At 39.9% G+C, this 27,463-nt stretch overlaps 1 protein-coding gene across 1 annotated transcript in view; it reads right to left on the bottom strand.

The window, feature by feature from the left end:
• Window positions 1-3,690: 3,690 nt before the first annotated feature.
• Window positions 3,691-27,463, bottom strand: part of LOC131941917 (GRIP and coiled-coil domain-containing protein 1) — a 32,472-nt gene continuing 8,699 nt past the window's right edge. The window contains exons 3-11 of the mRNA XM_059301524.1: window positions 27,163-27,332; window positions 11,766-11,891; window positions 11,100-11,189; window positions 9,728-9,856; window positions 7,732-7,935; window positions 6,629-6,810; window positions 5,609-5,799; window positions 4,820-4,959; window positions 3,691-4,500 (exon numbers count right to left, since the gene is read on the bottom strand). Coding sequence (XP_059157507.1) covers window positions 3,691-4,500; window positions 4,820-4,959; window positions 5,609-5,799; window positions 6,629-6,810; window positions 7,732-7,935; window positions 9,728-9,856; window positions 11,100-11,189; window positions 11,766-11,891; window positions 27,163-27,332 — 2,042 coding nt within the window. The remainder of the gene's footprint in view (window positions 4,501-4,819; window positions 4,960-5,608; window positions 5,800-6,628; window positions 6,811-7,731; window positions 7,936-9,727; window positions 9,857-11,099; window positions 11,190-11,765; window positions 11,892-27,162; window positions 27,333-27,463) is intronic.

The following is a 27,463-nucleotide window of genomic DNA, read 5'->3' as shown; positions in this document are numbered from 1 at the left end:
AAGAACGCACGTCACGTGATTTTTTTTATTTTTTTAACACGCTGTTGGACGTTTGACAAACGAAAAAATAAAACCGGATTTTTATTTTTGGGAATAAAATTAAGCCTAAAAGTCAGGTTTTCTGGTTATGTTCAGATATATAGGAAGAAGATTCGTAATTTTGAACATGGAGATACATTCAGAAGTTAGACAGTGTCTCATGAACAAGCCACCAAAATATTTTAAACGAGCCGACCCGCGGCGTATCATATGCCGCTATTTAGTTGTTTTATTTTCTACTTTTCAGTAATTCATAATTTGTGAATTCGACAGTACCAATGCTGCCACTGAAAATATTTACCTTTAAACACTATCAGTAGGTCGTTAAGAATGATAACCCCCCCCCCCCCCTCCTTTCCCCCAACCCCTACCCTACACCCCCCTCCCATGAAAGCAGCCTCTTCTTAGTTACCTCCCCTAAGTTTAAAATCGTTTCAAACTAAATTATCTGCCCCTAATAGCCGTCACTAAACCCGACTCTACGATTGTAAACATTTAGCATGAACCACAGCTCACCAGACCATGTGGGGAGGGTGTGGTAGCGATATGCCTAGAGAGGAAGAGAGGGGGCTGCTAGGCCCGCGTACAGCTTGGTGTTTTCTATGGTATCCACTAAGAGAATTATATATATAGAAGATAGAAAGCCCGTATTTACTTCACTTGCCAGATTTTTTAAACAATAGATGTAAAAAAATTAATAAAGCGTGTAGATATTTAAAATTTTATTGCAACAGTATATTTATAAAATATAATCCTGCATTGTGACAAATTATAAAAATCCCAACTTAAACCACAAAATTAATAAACATAATTATCTTACAGCGTCATGGACATGATTAAAATAAAATTATAATCAGTTCAGAGGTCACACAATTCTAAGGATGAGTAATTGCAGGGGAGATAACAATCAAGAAAAATAAGCAGATGCAGATAATGATAATATTGTGACTTCTAATTTTTGTTAACAATTTAAATTTCACATCATGTAAAGTTAAGTGTACATTATTTTGTAATTGTGCAATTTTAGATTGTGTGATAATGTCTAGTGAAGTTGAGCATTATAATACCTGGGTACCATTCTAAGAAAAATTATGGGAAATAATTTGTCATTGGGTTAATCTTACATAAGCTAGCTATGGTAACATGCAAAATCTGATCTGGAAACAAATGGGACAAATAAAAAGTTGGTTTATGGAATGTTGATATTCATAGTCGTGTGGACAAGGTCAAGTCAAGTCTTGAACTTTAACATTCACAGGTTATTAGGGTTAAGGTCGTGTAGACAAGGTCATGTCAAGTCATAAAATGTTAACATTGCCAGGTTACATCCTAAAGGGTTAATGCTATCATGTCCATGGCAGACCAGACAATGAAGGGTTAATTTTGATTTTGTCAAATTTGTCCTTAAACTTTTTTCAACTTTAAAATAATATTAAAGAAATAATTTTCAAAGTCCATTAAAAAAAAAACCTATAACTATAACAAATAATTTTAAACTATTTAGATTAAAATAATTTAACAAAGCATCATAATTTGAGAAATATTGAACCAATAAAAATTGTACTTGTTAGAAAATTTTAAATAAAAGAATGATATTACACAAAACAGGATAAACCCTTGACCAATTAAAAAAAATTAATTTCAAAACTGGTCTCAGAGGTGTGGTGACCCGTTCTGGCACCTGGGGCAGACTATCAATGTTGACCCCTTCTTTCTATTTCTATATATTAAGTTATTCCTGTTTGTGAAAAAAGAGCCCTCCACCATATTGGAAAGGTTTGTGGTGTACTTAACAGTTTCTATTTGGCACAGAAAAAGAGTTAAGTCTGTGTGTAAGGCGTTGTAGTTGTTAATTTTTGTAACTTTGATCGTGTATAATTTAATACTTAGCTTAAAATGAGCTTTATTAATAATTATTTTTACTAATTTTTACCCCCTTAGGGTCTGCCCCCAGAGCAGCTGCCCCACCCACCATCCCCTAGTTACGCCATTGCTGTTACGCTGACATTTCAAAATATTGGATGAAAAAAATATTTTGACCTTCATTGAAAATCTAACTCCATATCATCCTTTATAACTACATGATGTTAGGATCTTTCATTTTTAGCTTCATATTTACATCCACATTATAATCTCTTACACTATCTTACTGTGCATGATTGTTGTCTCATATTTCAGATACTCATTAATAGGTTAAATTATAACATTGCTAAATACAAGAAAGAGAAATGCGTTACTAAAACACAGTTATAATATTGCTATCAGAAATGGGTTACTGAAAACATACATAGATAGTTCCAATGCTGACATTTAGATATCTTACAGTAACATATAGCACATACAAACAGCAAATACTGAAAAAAATGGGTACTCATATGTGACATAAAGTGTGGATTTCTTGGAAGACCAATGGACATACAAACAAAGGTTAACAAGCGTGATTGGTCCTTTGTCACACGACTCAATGATAATATTTCAATCAAACATGTCACAAATATAATTAACTATTTTAACAACAGTTTCGTCAAAATTATATTCTGAGATAAATATTTAGAGTAACATCATATGGCAAAATGCTGTAAGCACGAGTTTTAAAAATACAGTGACACCAAACTTACAGTATACAGACAGTAGTAGAGAATGATGCCAAGGCCTCGTAAAGTATTAAGAAAAATAAATGTTAAGATCAAATGCTTTCGCCAGAATATTAAGCAAACTAGTGGAAGAATGAAGATGGAACTGTCAAATTTTAGTACTCATTTGTCCCAATTGTTATCTAAATTTATTGAATTCCTAGACTGTAAAAATCTTTGATATGTTCCTACATTCCATAAATTTAATGTCTGAAAAATGTTGTCTAGTACATACATGATGAGTGCTATTTCACAAAGAGTTAACCTACACATACTTTGCACTATATTAACTATCACCGTACTGAAACATTACATCCATCTTTTCCAATTAAAAAAAATGACTCATACATTAATGTTGTGGTTCAAGTTTCTAACAGACCCAGCTGTAAATAGCACCCAGCTGCAGACAGTATCCAGCTGCAGACAGCACCCAGCTGCAGATAGTACCCAGCTGCATACAGTACCCAGCTGCAGACAGCACCCAGCTGCAGATAGTACCCAGCTGCATACAGTACCCAGCTGCAGACAGTATCCAGCTGCATACAGTATCCAGCTTCTAACAGCTTCAAGTTTCTAACAGACCCAGCTGTAAATAGCACGCAGCTGCAGTCAGTACCCAGCTGCAGACAGCACCCAGCTGCAGACAGCACCCAGCTGCAGACAGCTGGGCAGGGAACTTGTATCACAGAAGGCACTCAACGAAACACTGCTCTGGCTCTTTTAACTTATCCAGATCTCATTCAACATCCCAAACCACTAAAAGATTTTAACATGTTTTCTCAATAGATTGCTAGCATGTTAACAAATAAAAATCCTGAGTGCCTGTGTAAGCCTTGTCTAAGCTAATCAAACTTTGATCACAACCTTATACCTTATACATTATACAGGGAGAACATTGACAATATTCTTAGGTCACCAGCATATGACTGGCTAAACCATTAAGCCCCCCCCCCCCCACACCATCAGACACCCCACCATCCTACTCCTTAGACTCCCCACCGCCAGACACCCCCTGCTCCTATGCAGGCCACCAGCCTTTAGCCTGAGACAGGTGGACAGCGTCCCTCTCCGCTGGACTAAACTGTAAGACGGTCATCACAGCCTTGAGCATCTGTGTCTTACACTGACCATCCGTGGAGGTCAGGAACTTGACCATGACATTCTTGAGGTACTCCACGTTGGCCCCCTCACGGTTGGCATGCCTGTGTACCTCCAGCAGCTGCTCATTGAGTGCACTGATCTCATCGCGCAGCTTCTCTTCCTTCTGGCTCACAGACACCTGCAGGTCACGCAGCGCAGTCTCCAGCGACCTCTTCTGCTTGCGAAGTCCGTTTAACTCGACCTCCATCCTCCCTTTTTCTTGAGCAAAGTGAATAAAAGCAGCCTCGTTTTGGAAATTTTTGGACATGTCTAAAAGTCTGCTAACTGCTTCCTGTTCCTCGGATATGTCCCCACTGGCTCGCTGGGCCGTGCTGTCGTTGAGTTGGCCCCACTGTCTGAGACTGTCTGGCTCAAAGCTCTGGCCTGACAACGATCTCAGGCGCTGAATTTCTGCGTCTTTCTCAGCAAGTAGCACCACAGTTCTTTCCCTTTGTTTCTTGACCTCCACCTCTAGCTCGCCAATCTGCTTCTGATGACCGGCCTTGACCTGGGACACGTCTGCTCTGTGTTTTTCTTCCTGGGTCAGGATGGCCTTGCTGAGGTTATCGACCTTGGCCTGCTGCTCCGCTAGCTCCTCCTGGTGGTGGAAGTTACTCATGCGCAGCTTATCCCTCAGTTCTGCTACTTGCTCCTTCAATAGCTCACACTCTTTTGATGGCCCATTTTCCTGAAACAAAGACATTTCATTTCTTTAAGATATTCAGTTAAAGAATATGTACATTCTTTTTTTATTCTGTAACTTAATAAGGGATGCTTTCTATATAGTTGCATGGTTTCAAGTAGGTTATCAAACACAAATCATCTAACATTACCTGTTTGTAAGTAAAGATTGATACATGTTTAGGTAGAATGCCTTAATCAGTTTGCTAAAATTACCTTATTTTTGTTTTTCAACACTGACTGCGCCCGTAGCTTGTACCGTTAAAATTACCTTATTTTTGTTTTTCAACACTGACTGCGCCCGTAACTTGTACCGCTCAAATTACCTTATTTTTGTTTTTCAACACTGACTGCGCCCGTAGCTTGTACCGCTCAAATTCCTCTTTCACCTGCTCAAGCTCCTCTTTGTATTTCTTACACACCTCAGATTCCTCGTCAGCCTTGTTCAAATCTTCCACAAAGATGTCTGAAACAAAAAATTCTTAAATAACATTCTCAAACAAAAAATTCTAGAATAAATTCTGAAACAACAAATTCTTAAATAACTAATTCTTCAATAATGAAGTCTTAAACAACGAATTCTTAAATTTAAAATTTTGAATTAACAAATTTTAAAACAAAAAAATTCTAAAACAACAAATTATGAAATAACATTCTCAAACAAAAAATACTAGAATAAATTCCGAAACAATAAATTCTGAAATAAATTCTAAAATTTTAAAAATTTTAAATAAATTCTGAAATGATAAAGTTTTTGTCACATCATTAGCATATGGACAATGATTTCAACCCAAAATATGAACATCTACAAGAGAAAAGCTACAGTTGATATTCCCTAGAATTATTTATATGTAAAAGCTTCAGCAATATTCAACAAAGTTTTAACATTCTGTACAGTTGTTCATGCACTCTCAAACTTGGAGCACACACATTTGGTTGTGTCTGTTCCACCAGAACATTATACAATATTTTTAATTTCCTTTTCTTAAGACAGATTTCAATAACAAACTACAAGTCTCACTCAACTAACAACATTCAATCTTTGAATAACAAGAGAAGTTTACAGTTTTAACACCAAGTGACCACAGTGACTATAAGACAAATTTGGCACCTACTGGACAGTTTGATGGATTTTTCTGACTTCTCCGAGACAGTTTTCAGAACAGATCTCAGGTGCATGATTTTCTCCAGAACTTTCTCGACCTCCATGTTGTTCTCTTCATCTTGTTTCTCTGGGGTCAGGCTGGCAGCGCGGGCCAGGGCCGTGTTCTCCATGTCCAGCTGTGTGACCCTCTCCTTCAGTTTACTGAAACACAGAAACTTTCTTTACTGCTGGCTTTCATTGCTTGCTTTTTAAACTAGCCCTACTTTTTCTTAACTTGAATCATTGTTTAGTTTTGGAAATATGGTAATTTTTATTGCTAACTTTGAGCAGAATTTTATAAAATAATATTAAATAATATATTTCAAGCTATTTATAAACAGCCTGTTTAATATCCTAAAGATGTTATTTCACTACTGGATTCTTAATTCCTGATAACTTACTATCTATATATATAATTCTCTTCTGGGAGACGCTAGAAAATAAGCTGTAAATGCGCTCCCTACCATCCCCACCCCTACATGGTCTTAGTGAGCTGTGGTTCACGCTATATTTACCTTGGTGGAGTCGGGTTTAATGACGGCTATTAGGGGCAGATAATTTAGTTTGAAACGATTTTAAACGTTGGGGGGGGGGGGGGGGGGGGGAAGGAAGGGGGGGGGGGGAATATGGTCCTTAACGAGCTACTTATAGTGTTTTAAAAAAATATTTTCAGTGTCAGCATTGGTACTGTCGAATTCACAAATTATGAATTACTGAAAAGTAGAAAAAACAACAACTAAATAGCGGCGTATGTTATGCCGCGGGCCGGCTCGTATTAAATAATATACTTCAAGTTATTTCTAAACAGCCTGTTTAATGCCCTAAAGATGTTATTTCACTATTGGATACATAATTCTTGATAACGTACTAGACTATTTGAATATTCATGTTCCTTTAAATTTCACCAAAACGTATTTATTGCCATTACTTCAAAGGTTATCAGCTAACCTCCCCTGATATTTGAGTGTATACAAAGCATTGCCATGGCTACCTGATGGCCTGCTGGTCCTGGAACCTGAGCCTCTCGTAGTTGCCCACCACCTGGGACAGCTCAGACAGCTTGGCCTCCAGACCTGAGACTCTCTCCTCACTCTGTTTGGACTGGGTCTGCAGTCTGCTCTCAGCCTCGCAGGCTTTCTGCTGCTCCTTCTCCACTTGTTTCTGGTAGTCAGCCTGGGGTGGTTAGGGTTAATTGGGATAGTTTTAATAAACAGGGTGATAGCTTTAACAAAAAAAAAACAGGGAGATAATTTTCATTATAAAAAAGGGAAATAATTTTAATAAACAAATAGGGAAGTAACTTTAAACAAAGCAAACAGTCAGATAATTTTCACAAAACAAACAAGTATATGTCTTTAAAGAGAGCAAAAAGGGAGATAACTTTCACAAAACATATGGAGATAACTAACTAAACAAGATCCTAATATTTTATGGTACTTGGGGATGATCCAAACCCATGGTTTCCATCAGTCTATTGCAGTGGTTCTTAACCTTGGTTCACCTGATTCCCATGGGTTCGATGAGTAAGTCTCAGGGGTTCGGCAAAGGTCTAGACACACCCGTCTAATATGATTAACAATTTTGTCAGTGCAGTCGATAGAACTATTAAGGAAGTCAGTGAATGCGCATATAAAACTGATGGGGGTTCGTTACATCCATAAAAGATTAAGGTTATAGGGCTGTGGCATAAGTAAGTAATGGGGTTATAACTAGGGTTGTTTTAACTTTAGATTTAGAGTACTATTATCAGTGATACCAGCCACAGAATCTGCAGGTATGGCTGACTGACAAATATCAGTAGTGTAAACATGAACAAAAAAGCAAACTGAGATGTAATAAAAGATTATCACCAGTTTTCTATACCTTTTTTTAAATAAAATTTTAGTTATGCTACATTTAAATTCTTGCGTTCAACCATATTCATAGGTGAAGCAACACAAACAATTAACAAAACCAGCGAATGTAAACAAAATTTAAACCATGTAAACAATTCTATCAATACCTTCATGCTGGCCATGTCTTTCTGTAACTCTAGAACAAAAAACCAGCAAATGTAAAAAAAAATGTAAGCCGTTTAAACAATTCTATCAATACCTTCATGCTGGCCATGTCCTTCTGTAACTCTAGAACAAATGGAGACGGCTGATTGGCCTTGACCTCAGCAGACTTGAGCCTGTCCCGTACAAGTTTCAGCTCATTCTGCAGCTGCTGGATCTGGCGCTCATAGACTTCGGACACAAGTGGCGCACTCTGAGACTTGTGTTTGCTTTCATGGAGAGCATGCAGAGCTTCTTCCAGCTAGAGGAATGGGAAGCTGGATTATGTTTTGTTCAAAGGGAAATTTCACTCACATTCTTGGACTGGTATTATTTTTTTTTGACAGGTAGCAATCAAAAGAAAACTTGGATTGCTAATAATGAAGCAGAACTGTATAATGAATTATCAACTAGATTCAGGGATTCTCAAATATTAAGTCAATGACTGTTTAATGTGAACAAGAGACACCTCAGCTTAGCTCTGATCCTTACTTCTGGTCACCAAGCCTTGATAGATACCTAATCTAGGGGAATTAGAGGTGGATTAGAGGCAGAAGGATTTACCTGAGTTTCAATGGTGGATTAGATTTACCTGAGTTTCAATGGTGGATTAGATTAACCTGAGTTTCAATGGTGGATTAGATTTACCTGAGTTTCAATGGTGGATTAGGTTTACCTGAGTTTCAATGGTGGATTAGGTTTACCTGAGTTTCAATGGTGGATTAGGTTTACCTGAGTTTCAATGGTGGATTAGGTTTACCTGAGTTTCAATGGTGGATTAGGTTTACCTGAGTTTCAATGGTGGATTATATTTACCTGAGTTTCAATGGTGGATTAGATTTACCTGAGTTTCAAATGGTGGATTAGGTTTACCTGAGTTTCAATGGTGGGTTAGATTTACCTGAGTTTCAATGGTGGATTAGATTTACCTGAGTTTCAAATGGTGGATTAGATTTACCTGAGTTTCAATGGTGGGTTAGATTTACCTGAGTTTCAATGGTGGATTAGGTTTAACTGAGTTTCAAAGGTGGGTTAAATTTACCTGAGTTTCAATGGTGGATTAGATTTACCTGAGTTTCAATGGTGGATTAGGTTTACCTGAGTTTCAATGGTGGATTAAATTTACCTGAGTTTCAATGGTGGATTAGGTTTACCTGAGTTTCAATGGTGGATTAGGTTTACCTGAGTTTCAATGGTGGATTAGGTTTACCCGAGTTTCAATGGTGGATTAGGTTTACCTGAGTTTCAATGGTGGATTATATTTACCTGAGTTTCAATGGTGGATTAGATTTACCTGAGTTTCAAATGGTGGATTAGGTTTACCTGAGTTTCAATGGTGGGTTAGATTTACCTGAGTTTCAATGGTGGATTAGATTTACCTGAGTTTCAAATGGTGGATTAGATTTACCTGAGTTTCAATGGTGGGTTAGATTTACCTGAGTTTCAATGGTGGATTAGGTTTAACTGAGTTTCAAAGGTGGGTTAAATTTACCTGAGTTTCAATGGTGGATTAGATTTACCTGAGTTTCAATGGTGGATTAGGTTTACCTGAGTTTCAATGGTGGATTAAATTTACCTGAGTTTCAATGGTGGATTAAATTTACCTGAGTTTCAATGGTGGATTCGGTTTACCCGAGTTTCAATGGTGGATTAGGTTTACCTGAGTTTCAATGGTGGATTATATTTACCTGAGTTTCAATGGTGGATTAGATTTACCTGAGTTTCAAATGGTGGATTAGATTTACCTGAGTTTCAATGGTGGGTTAGATTTACCTGAGTTTCAATGGTGGATTAGATTTACCTGAGTTTCAAATGGTGGATTAGATTTACCTGAGTTTCAATGGTGGGTTAGATTTACCTGAGTTTCAATGGTGGATTAGGTTTAACTGAGTTTCAAAGGTGGGTTAAATTTACCTGAGTTTCAATGGTGGATTAGATTTACCTGAGTTTCAATGGTGGATTAGGTTTACCTGAGTTTCAATAGTGGATTAAATTTACCTGAGTTTCAATGGTGGATTAGGTTTACCTGAGTTTCAATGGTGGATTCGGTTTACCTGAGTTTCAATGGTCTCCTTGCTGGTTCTCTCTTTGGCCAAAAGCGCCTGAAGTTCTTTAAGCATGAGGGCGTGGTCTGTTTGTTCTCTTTCTCTCTCAAGCTGATGGGTCCTGATACGACTTTTTAACTGCAGTCAAAAGATTTGACCCACAACTTAGAATAGTGTGTATGGCACAATGTTATGTTCAGTAGTGTAAACAAAAGCTAGAGAGACTTGTGGTTAGATAAGTCATCTCCCAACATTGCTACATTAACATTAACCCTTTGAGCCCTGGCCTCCCTGACCTAATTTCTCCCATTTCCTGAGCTCCCAGGCCCAAACCGATTTTCACTTATCTGCTTCTAACTTTGCCTATAACTTTTGAACCGTTTGAGATAATCAAGCCAAATTTGGTATCCTGACTCAGGATCAAACAACAATGCAGCAAGATTCTGAAATTCTTTTTTTTTTTTTACAATGTTTGAACAGAACAATGTATATAAAACGAACACATAATTATTGTTTTGATAGAACATAGAAGAAACCAATTTACATTTAGTGATTGTTTTGTTATTATTGATACCTGGCCATACTATTTCATCACCAGAAGTCCACTTTTGTGTGATAACTTTCAAAACAGTCATCACTGCCGGACCCGATGCAAAGAAAAAATTCGCATGTTTTGCACCAGTAAACTTTTTTTTTTCGTTTCGACTAGTCTTTGTCCTTGACACCACGTGCATCAGAACGTACTTGAAAAGTTTCATTGTCACTGTCAATTTCAATGTCACTGTGTTCAGTCTCAAATTCAACGTCACTATCATCACAATATAGACCAGAAATATTATCTTCTTCATCAGAATCAATAAGTAGTTGTATTGCCTGAAATGCAGTCATTCTACTTCTTTTGTTGTTATTTAGGTCTTTTGCTTCATCTTTTGCACCAACTTTATGTCAAGTCGACGGCTGTAGCTCAGCTTTTCGTTTCGGCGGCATTGCTACGAAATGTAAACACTTTCACTTTTCCTAAAAATCAATTTTTAAAATCATAATCCCGCACTCAAAAGACATATGCGCAGTTTTAGTCAGTCTTCCGCTAATTACATTTAATTAGACGGTACTCCGGCCGCTAGGAATATGACGCTAGATCATCGGGTCGGAAAACCGGCTTTTCGGACATATATGCCTAATGTTGAAGCCGGTATACCGGCCTGGCGGGCTCAAAGGGTTAAGGAATCATTTCAAGGTGTTTTTTTCAAATTGAGAAATAACTTTGTCATGTTTGAATACCAAAGGAGCTGAGATGACAAAGCTTACAGCTTGATGTTTGGATTTGATGTTAGACTAACAAAAAATTTGTAGACATTCTTTAAGATGGAGAAAATCTTACATCAGACAGCTGTAGCTCAAAGCCCTCTGCCTGTTTGGATGTTCTTTTTCTCTCATCTGCCAGCTGTGCTTGTAGAGACTCATGCTCATGCTGAAACCATTTTTTTAACTCAGTTACTTTAAAGTAACAACAGATTACAAGTTTGAACAATGACATGTGGATGTTAAATGCTAAATTTAGCTGGGTTTTTCCCACCCAATAGATTGGTTACTTTTTTTTTGTTAACGTGGGTAACCCTCCCACAAGTAACTTTTTCACATATGGAATAGGCTTGAAAAGTCTATAAAATCAGAGTAAAAAAAAAATTTTAATCTATAAAAAAAATATGGCAAATAAAGCGTTCTCTAAATTACTATTATATTACTTATAATTATTTGTTTGAATTTTTCTGGCCTTAGTAAAGCTGAAAGTCAATTTTGTTCTTATTTCATAAGTGTTATATAATATTCATTGCTGGTTGAAAAATATGCTTACTGATAAGATAACAAGCATTTGGAACCAGCTTTTTGAGCCTATTATAATTGAATGTAGAAGAAAATTTTCTAATCATAGCTTGATTTTATTTTTTTAACAGCAAAATACTGCCCTCTTAATGACATAAAATAACAAATGAATTATAGGTTGTGTTATCAAGACACAATCTCTAATGCTGAGTAACTGTTTTACCCTCAGGTGTTTTCTCTCTGCTATAAAATTTGCTTCAATCTTGTTCTTCTCCTGAGTCAGTGTAGTGAGGGATGAGCTCAGAGTCCTGATCTGTTCCCTTAGGGCAGCCACTTCATCTTTCACCTCCTGAAATACAAAGCTCAAATGTTCATCACTTCACCTCCTGAAATACAAAGTTCAAATGTTCATCTTTCACCTCCTGAAATACAAAGTTCAAATGTTCATCTTTCACCTCCTGAAATACAAAGCTCAAATGTTCATCTTTCACCTCCTGAAATACAAAGCTCAAATGTTCATCTTTCACCTCCTGAACTACAAAGTTCAAATGTTCATCTTTCACCTCCTGAAATACAAAGCTCAAATGTTCATCTTTCACCTCCTGAAATACAAAGCTCAAATCTTCATCTTTCACCTCCTGAAATACAAAGCTCAAATGTTCATCTTTCACCTCCTGAAATACAAAGCTCAAATCTTCATCTTTCACCTCAGAAATACAAAGCTCAAATCTTCATCTTTCACCTCCTGAAATACAAAGCTCAAATGTTCAATACTGTAAGGGCGTGTGGGCATTTTGTAGGCAATCAAGACAGAACAAAAGAACTTCAATTAGTGGTTTACAGTATTCTACATCAAGGAAAATTTAAGAAATGTTCAATACTGTAAGGGCATGTGTGGATTTTAGTAGGCATCAAGTCCGTGCAATACTCAGCCAATAGCAAGTTCAAATATTTTAAAAGGCGATCAAGGCAGAACAAAAAAACTTCAATTTGTGGTTTACAGTCAGCAACCTCAACGAAATTTTAAGAAACACCATACACTGCATTAGTGTAATTAATATATTTCAAAAATAATAAATCCATAGAAAAAATATAAACTTTGTTTATACAAAACTTTATATCCAGGAAATTGCACATTCTCATCCAGGTATCAATCTTTATATATCCCCCCACCACCACCCTCAATGTCACATTCTTACACAGTGATCATTACATGAAAGTCACATATTTGATCTACAGCTTACATGTACTTACAGTGGTTAGACTCTGCTTATGTACTGAGTTCATTCAAAACCAGTCACAAATACACAAACACATTCAACCCCTACCTCCCCCCTAAAGGGGGGGGGGGGGGAGGGGGAGGTAGGGGTTGCTTGTTGAATGTGTTTCAGTTCAGGCAAAAAATTAAAACTGAAACCCATCTCATTGAATTAACCTCTCCCACAACTTTACAACTTAACCAAACATACAAACCTTAGAGATGCCAAGTGGATCTGAACCCTCCCATCTCATTCAACTAACCTCTCCCACAACTTTACAACTTAACCAAACATACAAACCTTAGAGGTGCCAAGTGGATCTGAACCCTCCCATCTCATTCAACTAACCTCTCCCACAACTTTACAACTTAACCAAACATACAAACCTTAGAGATACCAAGTGGATCTGAACCCTCCCATCTCATTCAACTAACCTCTCCCACAACTTTACAACTTAACCAAACATACAAACCTTAGAGGTGCCAAGTGGATCTGAACCCTCCCATCTCATTCAACTAACCTCTCCCACAACTTTACAACTTAACCAAACATACAAACCTTAGAGATGCCAAGTGGATCTGAACCCTCCCATCTCATTCAACTAACCTCTCCCACAACTTTACAACTTAACCAAACATACAAACCTTAGAGGTGCCAAGTGGATCTGAACCCTCCCATCTCATTCAACTAACCTCTCCCACAACTTTACAACTTAACCAAACATACAAACCTTAGAGATGCCAAGTGGATCTGAACCCTCCCATCTCATTCAACTAACCTCTCCCACAACTTTACAACTTAACCAAACATACAAACCTTAGAGGTGCCAAGTGGATCTGAACCCTCCCATCTCATTCAACTAACCCCTCCCACAACTTTACAACTTAACCAAACATACAAACCTTAGAGGTGCCAAGTGGATCTGAACCCTCCCATCTCATTCAACTAACCTCTCTTAAAACTTTACAACTTAACCAAACATACAAACCTTAGAGATGCCGAGTGGATCTGAACCCTCCCATCTCATTCAACTAACCTCTCCCACAACTTTACAACTTAACCAAACATACAAACCTTAGAGATGCCAAGTGGATCTGAACCCTCCCATCTCATTCAACTAACCTCTCCCACAACTTTACAACTTAACCAAACATACAAACCTTAGAGATGCCAAGTGGATCTGAACCCTCCCATCTCATTCAACTAACCTCTCCCACAACTTTACAACTTAACCAAACATACAAACCTTAGAGATGCCAAGTGGATCTGAACCCTCCCATCTCATTCAACTAACCTCTCCCACTTTACAACTTAACCAAACATACAAACCTTAGAGATGCCAAGTGGATCTGAACCCTCCCATCTCATTCAACTAACCTCTCCCACAACTTTACAACTTAACCAAACATACAAACCTTAGAGATGCCAAGTGGATCTGAACCCTCCCATCTCATTCAACTAACCTCTCCCACAACTTTACAACTTAACCAAACATACAAACCTTAGAGATGCCAAGTGGATCTGAACCCTCCCATCTCATTCAACTAACCTCTCCCACAACTTTACAACTTAACCAAACATAAAAACCTTAGAGATGCCAAGTGGATCTGAACCCTCCCATCTCATTCAACTAACCTCCCCCACAACTTTACAACTTAACCAAACATACAAACCTTAGAGATGCCAAGTGGATTTGAACCCTCCCATCTCATTCAACTAACCCCTCCCACAACTTTACAACTTAACCAAACATACAAACCTTAGAGATGCCAAGTGGATCTGAACCCTCCCATCTCATTCAGCTAACCCCTCCCACAACTTTACAACTTAACCAAACATACAAACCTTAGAGATGCCAAGTGGATCTGAACCCTCCCATCTCATTCAACTAACCTCTCCCACAACTTTACAACTTAACCAAACATACAAACCTTAGAGATGCCAAGTGGATCTGAACCCTCCCATCTCATTCAACTAACCTCTCCCACAACTTTACAACTTAACCAAACATACAAACCTTAGAGATGCCAAGTGGATCTGAACCCTCCCATCTCATTCAACTAACCTCTCCCACAACTTTACAACTTAACCAAACATACAAACCTTAGAGATGCCAAGTGGATCTGAACCCTCCCATCTCATTCAACTAACCTCTCCCACAACTTTACAACTTAACCAAACATACAAACCTTAGAGATGCCAAGTGGATCTGAACCCTCCCATCTCATTGAACTAACCTCTCCCACAACTTTACAACTTAACCAAACATACAAACCTTAGAGATGCCAAGTGGATCTGAACCCTCCCATCTCATTCAACTAACCTCTCCCACAACTTTACAACTTAACCAAACATACAAACCTTAGAGATGCCAAGTGTATCTGAACCCTCCCATCTCATTCAACTAACCCCTCCCACAACTTTACAACTTAACCAAACATACAAACCTTAGAGGTGCCAAGTGGATCTGAACCCTCCCATCTCATTCAACTAACCTCTCCCACAACTTTACAACTTAACCAAACATACAAACCTTAGAGGTGCCAAGTGGATCTGAACCCCCCCATCTCATTCAACTAACCTCTCCCACAACTTTACAACTTAACCAAACATACAAACCTTAGAGATGCCAAGTGGATCTGAACCCTCCCATCTCATTCAACTAACCTCTCCCACAACTTAACCAAACATACAAACCTTAGAGATGCCAAGTGGATCTGAACCCTCCCATCTCATTCAACTAACCTCTCCCACAACTTTACAACTTAACCAAACATACAAACCTTAGAGATGCCAAGTGGATCTGAACCCTCCCATCTCATTCAACTAACCTCTCCCACAACTTTACAACTTAACCAAACATACAAACCTTAGAGATGCCAAGTGGATCTGAACCCTCCCATCTCATTCAACTAACCTCTCCCACAACTTTACAACTTAACCAAACATACAAACCTTAGAGGTGCCAAGTGGATCTGAACCCTCCCATCTCATTCAACTAACCTCTCCCACAACTTTACAACTTAACCAAACATACAAACCTTAGAGATGCCAAGTGGATCTGAACCCTCCCATCTCATTCAACTAACCTCTCCCACAACTTTACAACTTAACCAAACATACAAACCTTAGAGGTGCCAAGTGGATCTGAACCCTCCCATCTCATTCAACTAACCTCTCCCACAACTTTACAACTTAACCAAACATACAAACCTTAGAGGTGCCAAGTGGATCTGAACCCTCCCCCATCTCATTCAACTAACCTCTCCCACAACTTTACAACTTAACCAAACATAAAAACCTTAGAGGTGCCAAGTGGATCTGAACCCTCCCATCTCATTCAACTAACCCTTCCCACAACTTTACAACTTAACCAAACATAAAAACCTTAGAGGTGCCAAGTGGATCTGAACCCTCCCATCTCATTCAACTAACCTCTCCCACAACTTTACAACTTAACCAAACATACAAACCTTAGAGATGCCAAGTGGATCTGAACCCTCCCATCTCATTCAACTAACCTCTCCCACAACTTTACAACTTAACCAAACATACAGACCTTAGAGATGCCAAGTGGATCTGAACCCTCCCATCTCATTCAACTAACCCCTCCCACAACTTTACAACTTAACCAAACATACAAACCTTAGAGATGCCAAGTGGATCTGAACCCTCCCATCTCATTCAACTAACCTCTCCCACAACTTAACCAAACATACAAACCTTAGAGATGCCAAGTGGATCTGAACCCTCCCATCTCATTCAACTAACCTCTCCCACAACTTTACAACTTAACCAAACATACAAACCTTAGAGATGCCAAGTGGATCTGAACCCTCCCATCTCATTCAACTAACCTCTCCCACAACTTTACAACTTAACCAAACATACAAACCTTAGAGGTGCCAAGTGGATCTGAACCCTCCCATCTCATTCAACTAACCTCTCCCACAACTTTACAACTTAACCAAACATACAAACCTTAGAGATGCCAAGTGGATCTGAACCCTCCCATCTCATTCAACTAACCTCTCCCACAACTTTACAACTTAACCAAACATACAAACCTTAGAGATGCCAAGTGGATCTGAACCCTCCCATCTCATTCAACTAACCTCTCCCACAACTTTACAACTTAACCAAACATACAAACCTTAGAGGTGCCAAGTGGATCTGAACCCTCCCATCTCATTCAACTAACCTCTCCCACAACTTTACAACTTAACCAAACATACAAACCTTAGAGGTGCCTAGTGGATCTGAACCCCCCCCCCCCCATCTCATTCAACTAACCTCTCCCACAACTTTACAACTTAACCAAACATACAAACCTTAGAGATGCCAAGTGGATCTGAACCCTCCCATCTCATTGAACTAACCTCTCCCACAACTTAACCAAACATACAAACCTTAGAGGTGCCAAGTGGATCTGAACCCTCCCATCTCATTCAACTAACCTCTCCCACAACTTTACAACTTAACCAAACATACAAACCTTAGAGGTGCCAAGTGGATCTGAACCCCCCCATCTCATTCAACTAACCTCTCCCACAACTTTACAACTTAACCAAACATACAAACCTTAGAGATGCCAAGTGGATCTGAACCCTCCCATCTCATTCAACTAACCTCTCCCACAACTTTACAACTTAACCAAACATACAAACCTTAGAGATGCCAAGTGGATCTGAACCCCCCCCCCATCTCATTCAACTAACCTCTCCCACAACTTTACAACTTAACCAAACATACAAACCTTAGAGATGCCAAGTGGATCTGAACCCTCCCATCTCATTCAACTAACCTCTCCCACAACTTTACAACTTAACCAAACATACAAACCTTAGAGGTGCCAAGTGGATCTGAACCCTCCCATCTCATTCAACCCCTCCCACAACTTTACAACTTAACACCAAACATACAAACCTTAGAGGTGCCAAGTGGATCTGAACCCTCCCATCTCATTCAACTAACCTCTCCCACAACTTTACAACTTAACCAAACATACAAACCTTAGAGATGCCAAGTGGATCTGAACCCTCCCATCTCATTCAACTAACGCCTCCCACAACTTTACAACTTAACCAAACATACAAACCTTAGAGATGCCAAGTGGATCTGAACCCTCCCATCTCATTCAACTAACCTCTCCCACAACTTTACAACTTAACCAAACATACAAACCTTAGAGATGCCAAGTGGATCTGAACCCTCCCATCTCATTCAACTAACCTCTCCCACAACTTTACAACTTAACCAAACATACAAACCTTAGAGATGCCAAGTGGATCTGAACCCTCCCATCTCATTCAACTAACCTCTCCCACAACTTTACAACTTAACCAAACATACAAACCTTAGAGGTGCCAAGTGGATCTGAACCCTCCCATCTCATTCAACTAACCTCTCCCACAACTTTACAACTTAACCAAACATACAAACCTTAGAGATGCCAAGTGGATCTGAACCCTCCCATCTCATTCAACTAACCTCTCCCACAACTTTACAACTTAACCAAACATACAAACCTTAGAGATGCCAAGTGGATCTGAACCCTCCCATCTCATTCAACTAACCTCTCCCACAACTTTACAACTTAACCAAACATACAAACCTTAGAGGTGCCAAGTGGATCTGAACCCTCCCATCTCATTCAACTAACCTCTCCCACAACTTTACAACTTAACCAAACATACAAACCTTAGAGATGCCAAGTGGATCTGAACCCTCCCATCTCATTCAACTAACCTCTCCCACAACTTTACAACTTAACCAAACATACAAACCTTAGAGATGCCAAGTGGATCTGAACCCTCCCATCTCATTCAACTAACCTCTCCCACAACTTTACAACTTAACCAAACATACAAACCTTAGAGGTGCCAAGTGGATCTGAACCCTCCCATCTCATTCAACTAACCTCTCCCACAACTTTACAACTTAACCAAACATACAAACCTTAGAGATGCCAAGTGGATCTGAACCCTCCCATCTCATTCAACTAACCTCTCCCACAACTTTACAACTTAACCAAACATACAAACCTTAGAGATGCCAAGTGGATCTGAACCCTCCCATCTCATTCAACTAACCTCTCCCACAACTTTACAACTTAACCAAACATACAAACCTTAGAGATGCCAAGTGGATCTGAACCCTCCCATCTCATTCAACTAACCTCTCCCACAACTTTACAACTTAACCAAACATACAAACCTTAGAGATGCCAAGTGGATCTGAACCCTCCCATCTCATTCAACTAACCTCTCCCACAACTTTACAACTTAACCAAACATACAAACCTTAGAGGTGCCAAGTGGATCTGAACCCTCCCATCTCATTCAACTAACCTCTCCCACAACTTTACAACTTAACCAAACATACAAACCTTAGAGATGCCAAGTGGATCTGAACCCTCCCATCTCATTCAACTAACCTCTCCCACAACTTTACAACTTAACCAAACATACAAACCTTAGAGATGCCAAGTGGATCTGAACCCTCCCATCTCATTCAACTAACCTCTCCCACAACTTTACAACTTAACCAAACATACAAACCTTAGAGATGCCAAGTGGATCTGAACCCTCCCATCTCATTCAACTAACCTCTCCCACAACTTTACAACTTAACCAAACATACAAACCTTAGAGGTGCCAAGTGGATCTGAACCCTCCCATCTCATTCAACTAACCTCTCCCACAACTTTACAACTTAACCAAACATACAAACCTTAGAGATGCCAAGTGGATCTGAACCCTCCCATCTCATTCAACTAACCTCTCCCACAACTTTACAACTTAACCAAACATACAAACCTTAGAGATGCCAAGTGGATCTGAACCCTCCCATCTCATTCAACTAACCTCTCCCACAACTTTACAACTTAACCAAACATACAAACCTTAGAGGTGCCAAGTGGATCTGAACCCTCCCATCTCATTCAACTAACCTCTCCCACAACTTTACAACTTAACCAAACATACAAACCTTAGAGATGCCAAGTGGATCTGAACCCTCCCATCTCATTCAACTAACCTCTCCCACAACTTTACAACTTAACCAAACATACAAACCTTAGAGATGCCAAGTGGATCTGAACCCTCCCATCTCATTCAACTAACCTCTCCCACAACTTTACAACTTAACCAAACATACAAACCTTAGAGGTGCCAAGTGGATCTGAACCCTCCCATCTCATTCAACTAACCTCTCCCACAACTTTACAACTTAACCAAACATACAAACCTTAGAGATGCCAAGTGGATCTGAACCCTCCCATCTCATTCAACTAACCTCTCCCACAACTTTACAACTTAACCAAACATACAAACCTTAGAGATGCCAAGTGGATCTGAACCCTCCCATCTCATTCAACTAACCTCTCCCACAACTTTACAACTTAACCAAACATACAAACCTTAGAGATGCCAAGTGGATCTGAACCCTCCCATCTCATTCAACTAACCTCTCCCACAACTTTACAACTTAACCAAACATACAAACCTTAGAGATGCCAAGTGGATCTGAACCCTCCCATCTCATTCAACTAACCTCTCCCACAACTTTACAACTTAACCAAACATACAAACCTTAGAGGTGCCAAGTGGATCTGAACCCTCCCATCTCATTCAACTAACCTCTCCCACAACTTTACAACTTAACCAAACATACAAACCTTAGAGATGCCAAGTGGATCTGAACCCTCCCATCTCATTCAACTAACCTCTCCCACAACTTTACAACTTAACCAAACATACAAACCTTAGAGATGCCAAGTGGATCTGAACCCTCCCATCTCATTCAACTAACCTCTCCCACAACTTTACAACTTAACCAAACATACAAACCTTAGAGGTGCCAAGTGGATCTGAACCCTCCCATCTCATTCAACTAACCTCTCCCACAACTTTACAACTTAACCAAACATACAAACCTTAGAGATGCCAAGTGGATCTGAACCCTCCCATCTCATTCAACTAACCTCTCCCACAACTTTACAACTTAACCAAACATACAAACCTTAGAGGTGCCAAGTGGATCTGAACCCTCCCATCTCATTCAACTAACCTCTCCCACAACTTTACAACTTAACCAAACATACAAACCTTAGAGATGCCAAGTGGATCTGAACCCTCCCATCTCATTGAACTAACCCCTCCCACAACTTTACAACTTAACCAAACATACAAACCTTAGAGGTGCCAAGTGGATCTGAACCCTCCCATCTCATTCAACTAACCTCTCCCACAACTTTACAACTTAACCAAACATACAAACCTTAGAGATGCCAAGTGGATCTGAACCCTCCCATCTCATTCAACTAACCCCTCCCACAACTTTACAACTTAGCCAAACATACAAACCTTAGAGATGCCAAGTGGATCTGAACCCTCCCATCTCATTGAACTAACCCCTCCCACAACTTTACAACTTAACCAAACATACAAACCTTAGAGATGCCAAGTGGATCTGAACCCTCCCATCTCATTCAACTAACCCCTCCCACAACTTTACAACTTTGCCAAACATACAAACCTTAGAGATGCCAAGTGGATCTGAACCCTCCCATCTCATTCAACTAACCCCTCCCACAACTTTACAACTTAGCCAAACATACAAACCTTAGAGATGCCAAGTGGATCTGAACCCTCCCATCTCATTCAACTAACCCCTCCCACAACTTTACAACTTAGCCAAACATACAAACCTTAGAGATGCCAAGTGGATCTGAACCCTCCCATCTCATTCAACTAACCTCTCCCACAACTTTACAACTTAACCAAACATACAAACCTTAGAGATGCCAAGTGGATCTGAACCCTCCCATCTCATTCAACTAACCTCTCCCACAACTTTACAACTTAACCAAACATACAAACCTTAGAGATGCCAAGTGGATCTGAACCCTCCCATCTCATTGAACTAACCTCTCCCACAACTTTACAACTTAACCAAACATACAAACCTTAGAGATGCCAAGTGGATCTGAACCCTCCCATCTCATTCAACTAACCTCTCCCACAACTTTACAACTTAACCAAACATACAAACCTTAGAGATGCCAAGTGGATCTGAACCCTCCCATCTCATTCAACTAACCTCTCCCACAACTTTACAACTTAACCAAACATACAAACCTTAGAGATGCCAAGTGGATCTGAACCCTCCCATCTCATTCAACTAACCTCTCCCACAACTTTACAACTTAACCAAACATACAAACCTTAGAGATGCCAAGTGGATCTGAACCCTCCCATCTCATTGAACTAACCTCTCCCACAACTTTACAACTTAACCAAACATACAAACCTTAGAGATGCCAAGTGGATCTGAACCCTCCCATCTCATTCAACTAACCTCTCCCACAACTTTACAACTTAACCAAACATACAAACCTTAGAGATGCCAAGTGTATCTGAACCCTCCCATCTCATTCAACTAACCCCTCCCACAACTTTACAACTTAACCAAACATACAAACCTTAGAGGTGCCAAGTGGATCTGAACCCTCCCATCTCATTCAACTAACCTCTCCCACAACTTTACAACTTAACCAAACATACAAACCTTAGAGGTGCCAAGTGGATCTGAACCCCCCCATCTCATTCAACTAACCTCTCCCACAACTTTACAACTTAACCAAACATACAAACCTTAGAGATGCCAAGTGGATCTGAACCCTCCCATCTCATTCAACTAACCTCTCCCACAACTTAACCAAACATACAAACCTTAGAGATGCCAAGTGGATCTGAACCCTCCCATCTCATTCAACTAACCTCTCCCACAACTTTACAACTTAACCAAACATACAAACCTTAGAGATGCCAAGTGGATCTGAACCCTCCCATCTCATTCAACTAACCTCTCCCACAACTTTACAACTTAACCAAACATACAAACCTTAGAGATGCCAAGTGGATCTGAACCCTCCCATCTCATTCAACTAACCTCTCCCACAACTTTACAACTTAACCAAACATACAAACCTTAGAGGTGCCAAGTGGATCTGAACCCTCCCATCTCATTCAACTAACCTCTCCCACAACTTTACAACTTAACCAAACATACAAACCTTAGAGATGCCAAGTGGATCTGAACCCTCCCATCTCATTCAACTAACCTCTCCCACAACTTTACAACTTAACCAAACATACAAACCTTAGAGGTGCCAAGTGGATCTGAACCCTCCCATCTCATTCAACTAACCTCTCCCACAACTTTACAACTTAACCAAACATACAAACCTTAGAGGTGCCAAGTGGATCTGAACCCTCCCCCATCTCATTCAACTAACCTCTCCCACAACTTTACAACTTAACCAAACATAAAAACCTTAGAGGTGCCAAGTGGATCTGAACCCTCCCATCTCATTCAACTAACCCTTCCCACAACTTTACAACTTAACCAAACATAAAAACCTTAGAGGTGCCAAGTGGATCTGAACCCTCCCATCTCATTCAACTAACCTCTCCCACAACTTTACAACTTAACCAAACATACAAACCTTAGAGATGCCAAGTGGATCTGAACCCTCCCATCTCATTCAACTAACCTCTCCCACAACTTTACAACTTAACCAAACATACAGACCTTAGAGATGCCAAGTGGATCTGAACCCTCCCATCTCATTCAACTAACCCCTCCCACAACTTTACAACTTAACCAAACATACAAACCTTAGAGATGCCAAGTGGATCTGAACCCTCCCATCTCATTCAACTAACCTCTCCCACAACTTAACCAAACATACAAACCTTAGAGATGCCAAGTGGATCTGAACCCTCCCATCTCATTCAACTAACCTCTCCCACAACTTTACAACTTAACCAAACATACAAACCTTAGAGATGCCAAGTGGATCTGAACCCTCCCATCTCATTCAACTAACCTCTCCCACAACTTTACAACTTAACCAAACATACAAACCTTAGAGGTGCCAAGTGGATCTGAACCCTCCCATCTCATTCAACTAACCTCTCCCACAACTTTACAACTTAACCAAACATACAAACCTTAGAGATGCCAAGTGGATCTGAACCCTCCCATCTCATTCAACTAACCTCTCCCACAACTTTACAACTTAACCAAACATACAAACCTTAGAGATGCCAAGTGGATCTGAACCCTCCCATCTCATTCAACTAACCTCTCCCACAACTTTACAACTTAACCAAACATACAAACCTTAGAGGTGCCAAGTGGATCTGAACCCTCCCATCTCATTCAACTAACCTCTCCCACAACTTTACAACTTAACCAAACATACAAACCTTAGAGGTGCCTAGTGGATCTGAACCCCCCCCCCCCCCATCTCATTCAACTAACCTCTCCCACAACTTTACAACTTAACCAAACATACAAACCTTAGAGATGCCAAGTGGATCTGAACCCTCCCATCTCATTGAACTAACCTCTCCCACAACTTAACCAAACATACAAACCTTAGAGGTGCCAAGTGGATCTGAACCCTCCCATCTCATTCAACTAACCTCTCCCACAACTTTACAACTTAACCAAACATACAAACCTTAGAGGTGCCAAGTGGATCTGAACCCCCCCATCTCATTCAACTAACCTCTCCCACAACTTTACAACTTAACCAAACATACAAACCTTAGAGATGCCAAGTGGATCTGAACCCTCCCATCTCATTCAACTAACCTCTCCCACAACTTTACAACTTAACCAAACATACAAACCTTAGAGATGCCAAGTGGATCTGAACCCCCCCATCTCATTCAACTAACCTCTCCCACAACTTTACAACTTAACCAAACATACAAACCTTAGAGATGCCAAGTGGATCTGAACCCTCCCATCTCATTCAACTAACCTCTCCCACAACTTTACAACTTAACCAAACATACAAACCTTAGAGGTGCCAAGTGGATCTGAACCCTCCCATCTCATTCAACCCCTCCCACAACTTTACAACTTAACACCAAACATACAAACCTTAGAGGTGCCAAGTGGATCTGAACCCTCCCATCTCATTCAACTAACCTCTCCCACAACTTTACAACTTAACCAAACATACAAACCTTAGAGATGCCAAGTGGATCTGAACCCTCCCATCTCATTCAACTAACGCCTCCCACAACTTTACAACTTAACCAAACATACAAACCTTAGAGATGCCAAGTGGATCTGAACCCTCCCATCTCATTCAACTAACCTCTCCCACAACTTTACAACTTAACCAAACATACAAACCTTAGAGATGCCAAGTGGATCTGAACCCTCCCATCTCATTCAACTAACCTCTCCCACAACTTTACAACTTAACCAAACATACAAACCTTAGAGATGCCAAGTGGATCTGAACCCTCCCATCTCATTCAACTAACCTCTCCCACAACTTTACAACTTAACCAAACATACAAACCTTAGAGGTGCCAAGTGGATCTGAACCCTCCCATCTCATTCAACTAACCTCTCCCACAACTTTACAACTTAACCAAACATACAAACCTTAGAGATGCCAAGTGGATCTGAACCCTCCCATCTCATTCAACTAACCTCTCCCACAACTTTACAACTTAACCAAACATACAAACCTTAGAGATGCCAAGTGGATCTGAACCCTCCCATCTCATTCAACTAACCTCTCCCACAACTTTACAACTTAACCAAACATACAAACCTTAGAGGTGCCAAGTGGATCTGAACCCTCCCATCTCATTCAACTAACCTCTCCCACAACTTTACAACTTAACCAAACATACAAACCTTAGAGATGCCAAGTGGATCTGAACCCTCCCATCTCATTGAACTAACCCCTCCCACAACTTTACAACTTAACCAAACATACAAACCTTAGAGGTGCCAAGTGGATCTGAACCCTCCCATCTCATTCAACTAACCTCTCCCACAACTTTACAACTTAACCAAACATACAAACCTTAGAGATGCCAAGTGGATCTGAACCCTCCCATCTCATTCAACTAACCCCTCCCACAACTTTACAACTTAGCCAAACATACAAACCTTAGAGATGCCAAGTGGATCTGAACCCTCCCATCTCATTGAACTAACCCCTCCCACAACTTTACAACTTAACCAAACATACAAACCTTAGAGATGCCAAGTGGATCTGAACCCTCCCATCTCATTCAACTAACCCCTCCCACAACTTTACAACTTAGCCAAACATACAAACCTTAGAGATGCCAAGTGGATCTGAACCCTCCCATCTCATTCAACTAACCCCTCCCACAACTTTACAACTTAGCCAAACATACAAACCTTAGAGATGCCAAGTGGATCTGAACCCTCCCATCTCATTCAACTAACCCCTCCCACAACTTTACAACTTAGCCAAACATACAAACCTTAGAGATGCCAAGTGGATCTGAACCCTCCCATCTCATTGAACTAACCCCTCCCACAACTTTAATACTTAACCAAACATACAAACCTTAGAGATGCCAAGTGGATCTGAACCCTCCCATCTCATTGAACTAACCCCTCCCACAACTTTACAACTTAACCAAACATACAAACCTTAGAGGTGCCAAGTGGATCTGAACCCTCCCATCTCATTCAACTAACCTCTCCCACAACTTTACAACTTAACCAAACATACAAACCTTAGAGATGCCAAGTGGATCTGAACCCTCCCATCTCATTCAACTAACCTCTCCCACAACTTTACAACTTAACCAAACATACAAACCTTAGAGATGCCAAGTGGATCTGAACCCTCCCATCTCATTGAACTAACCCCTCCCACAACTTTACAACTTAACCAAACATACAAACCTTAGAGGTGCCAAGTGGATCTGAACCCTCCCATCTCATTCAACTAACCCCTCCCACAACTTTACAACTTAGCCAAACATACAAACCTTAGAGATGCCAAGTGGATCTGATCCCTCCCATCTCATTCAACTAACCCCTCCCACAACTTTACAACTTAACCAAACATACAAACCTTAGAGATGCCAAGTGGATCTGAACCCTCCCATCTCATTCAACTAACCTCTCCCACAACTTTACAACTTAACCAAACATACAAACCTTAGAGGTGCCAAGTGGATCTGAACCCTTCCATCTCATTGAACTAACCTCTCCCACAACTTTACAACTTAACCAAACATACAAACCTTAGAGATGCCAAGTGGATCTGAACCCTCCCATCTCATTCAACTAACCTCTCCCACAACTTTACAACTTAACCAAACATACAAACCTTAGAGGTGCCAAGTGGATCTGAACCCTTCCATCTCATTGAACTAACCTCTCCCACAACTTTACAACTTAACCAAACATACAAACCTTAGAGATGCCAAGTGGATCTGAACCCTCCCATCTCATTGAACTAACCTCTCCCACAACTTAACCAAACATACAAACCTTAGAGATGCCAAGTGGATCTGAACCCTCCCCAGACAACTCCTCCGGAACCTTTTCTGTGAGGTCAGTGGCGCTAAGGTTGGTAGCACTGCTGGACGTGCTCAGGGCAGAAAAACTTGCCTCCAGCGCTTCTTTTTCTTTGACAACACTTTTGTAAGCTGCCACCACATCTGGCAATTAGAAAACTGGATGTGAATATTTTTTCTGCTTTGAGTATTAAATGTATGATCATCTTAAATTTTCAAATAAGGGATTTTAAAAATTAAAACAAATGATTGTATGAAACAAAACAAAAATTGAT

Source organism: Physella acuta, unplaced genomic scaffold, assembly GCF_028476545.2.
Source record: "Physella acuta isolate Inbredline_101_S28 unplaced genomic scaffold, ASM2847654v3 ptg000377l, whole genome shotgun sequence".
Classification (NCBI taxonomy): domain Eukaryota; kingdom Metazoa; phylum Mollusca; class Gastropoda; family Physidae; genus Physella; species Physella acuta.
The sequence above is the reverse complement of the archived record's forward strand: the minus strand, read 5'-3'. Positions and strand labels throughout refer to the sequence as shown.